The sequence below is a fragment of the Amaranthus tricolor genome, chromosome 5 (genome assembly GCF_026212465.1).
Source record: "Amaranthus tricolor cultivar Red isolate AtriRed21 chromosome 5, ASM2621246v1, whole genome shotgun sequence".
NCBI classification, from domain to species: Eukaryota; Viridiplantae; Streptophyta; class Magnoliopsida; order Caryophyllales; family Amaranthaceae; genus Amaranthus; species Amaranthus tricolor.
This window is the reverse complement of record NC_080051.1, coordinates 19,782,452-19,785,234: the sequence shown is the minus strand read 5'-3', so window position 1 is coordinate 19,785,234 and position 2,783 is coordinate 19,782,452. Positions and strand designations below refer to the sequence as shown.

The 2,783-nt window shown below is 31.5% G+C and overlaps 1 protein-coding gene across 1 annotated transcript; it reads right to left on the bottom strand.

Moving 5' to 3' along the window:
- Positions 1–661: 661 nt before the first annotated feature.
- On the bottom strand, positions 662–2,269 carry LOC130812552 (transcription repressor OFP1-like). Its single transcript, XM_057678063.1, has one exon. It carries the CDS (start codon positions 1,744–1,746, stop codon positions 838–840), a length of 909 nt encoding a protein of 302 aa, XP_057534046.1. The 5' UTR covers positions 1,747–2,269; the 3' UTR covers positions 662–837.
- Positions 2,270–2,783: the final 514 nt, after the last annotated feature.

Here is a 2,783-nt window from a genome sequence, read left to right as displayed (position 1 = left end):
AAGTTTTGTGGGATGTGGGCAATGTGTGGTCTCACTTAAAAACCCTAATTCCTCTTATACTATAGTAAATTTTCTAGCAAGGTCCAAATTAAAATAAAATAAAAACCCATTTTATCGTGCTCAATAATTTCTAATACAAGTATGATTCTTTTGAACCTTTTTATTTTAGTAATAGCAAATCTATTTTTAATATAAATTTGTTAGCCTTTTTAAATATATATATATAGTAATCAATTTAACTGATTTCAAATAATTTAATATAATTATAAAATCTCCAAAAATTATTATAATAGTAAATAATGTCATAAAATGACGAGGTGTTACAAGATGCCCCTTAAAAAGAGATGCCTTGAGTTAGTACTAACTGTGCTCAAGCTTAAAGCTTCTAAAACGCTTTTGATATGAAATCGACTAATTTGACTCATGACACAAGATATAACGATAGTTTATACTGATTGTCATATGTACTCACAAATCACAATCATTGTCCTTTACTTGGACTCCTAGTCTCAAGACGAAAAAATATACAAGTACTCACGGACGGAGTTTTGTATGACACAAATATGAAAATATAATTTTTTGCTTCTTGTGTACTAGCTATAACAAGATTCCATAGTGAATCTATGTTGAATTGACTAGAATACTAATAAACGTATGAATTGTCACATAAAAGATCTTTTCATTACAATAGAAAAGAGTAAAAAACATTTTAGACGATGTACTTGCAATACATTACAATTAACTATTAACAGAAGAATTACAACCTTAAAATTTTAGCAGTATGTACACGAGAATATATTCTTAGCTCAAATTTCAAGCAATATATCAATATACGCCTTAACACGTTGAACAAAATATATCAAGCCAAATTTGCTCAAAAGCATCAACAATAACAGGATGATACTCTTTGCAGTTCAATGAAAGATAACATGCTAAGAGCTCTTCCAAATCTTTAAACCCTTTTATGTTATTTTCCATGATCATTTCCATCATTGAATCCTTGAAATCTCTACAAGGGTCTAATGATGACTTCACAATAGCAAAGCTATCCGATAGACTACTCGACTTCCTCGATTTTTTCAACTTTCGAGCATTTTTACTGGTAGATTCATAGGAGTCGGTCTTGTTATGACATGATTCTGCAGGAACTTTTGTTAGGATTGGTCGAAGTTCAAGCTCTGACGCTGCATCAAACTCGTTCAGCTTCTGGAACTTTCTACTGATAGAATCTCTATGGTCGTTATGATGGTTCAAGTCGATGATTATATCAGCAGTTGAAGAACTTACCCTGCACGAAGATGAACTCCAAGAACCGAGCTCATCAAACATTGATAACTCGGCCTCAAACTCAACGCGATTCCCCTGTTGCTCGTAAGGCTTGGATGAGAACTCAGGGGAATCGAGTTCACTTGACGAAAGTGAGTAATAAATTGGTTGATCGGAATTATGAGATTTCTGCTTGTATATGGTTGTTCTTCGGGTTTTCCTACAAGGACTCGAAGAACAAAGACCATTCGAGATTCTTGCATAGTTTCTTGGTGAACTATACAAAGGATCAGTGAACATATAAGACTTATTTGGGTGTTGGGATTTTGTAGTAGTTGTGCTGGTAATGGTCGCGGTTTGATTGATAGTTTTGGTAACTCGCGAATTTGCCATTGTTGATCTACTCTTACCCATGTCTTTGAGCTTGTAAAACCAAGCATTTGGCATCATATCTGAAAATTTGAATCTATACTTTCCCATATTCAACCTCTAGAAAACTTAATTCACTCTTGTGATGTTTTGTTTGTATGACAGTTCAAAGTGAAATGAAACTAGGCTGTTTTTAGTAACCTTTGAAGGGAAAAAATGGGTCCACAAAGTAAAGTTTTGTAAAGAAAGCATGCATAAAATAAAAGTAAGATGTCTAGCAAAAGAAAAAGTAAGGTATTAACATATGAAAAGGGCATGGAAATGGAGGATTTTATATAGATCATCATAGCAAGAAGTAGCACGAAGGACATGGAAAGTTATTTAGAATCATTGATAATTAGCCCACCTAACCAGATCCAGTCAATAATGTCAACTAACAGCATTCAACTTATGTATAAAGTCGTATATCTAAAAATATTAATATATATACTGGTTAAGTTGGTAGGAGCACTGCTATGTGATAGTATTTACTTTACTTGGGCTCAAATCTCATTAAGCACTTTTTAAATAGTATCGACATCATTTGATTTTGTTTTAGATGATTTGCCAGGTTGCCCACCAAAATCCCATGCTAACTCCCACTACAGATTGGAATTAGGGGACAAATCGCCTAATTTAGGATTATATTGTGGAATATTGTTATTAATTAGTGGTTAGTCCTACCTTGAAGCAGTGGCAGATTCAGGACTCAAACTCAATGATAGTGTAATCAGCATAAATAATTCAATTAAAATATTTTTAAAAAATCATATATATATATATATATATATATATATATATATATATATATATATATATATATATATATATATATATATATATATATATATATATGTTAAAATTAATTATTTTGAATTCAACCCAAAAAATATTTTATAATCTATTTCGGCAAGTTTTCATATCTGAACATTAATTTTTCAAATTACCAATAATAAGGGACAAAAAATTCACAGAAAATGTGTAGCTTGACTGGTCATGAATGTCACATAAACACTTCAATACGAAAGGTCTTAAGTTTAAATCCTATAAATAACAAACTTTTATAAAATTTCAATGCCCTCACAGTGCAGACACGGGATCCAGTTGGA

Bases quoted from the DNA above. Each gene is read 5' to 3' on its own strand.
- LOC130812552 (XM_057678063.1), bottom strand. From the start codon at position 1,746: ATGGGAAAGTATAGATTCAAATTTTCAGATATGATGCCAAATGCTTGG.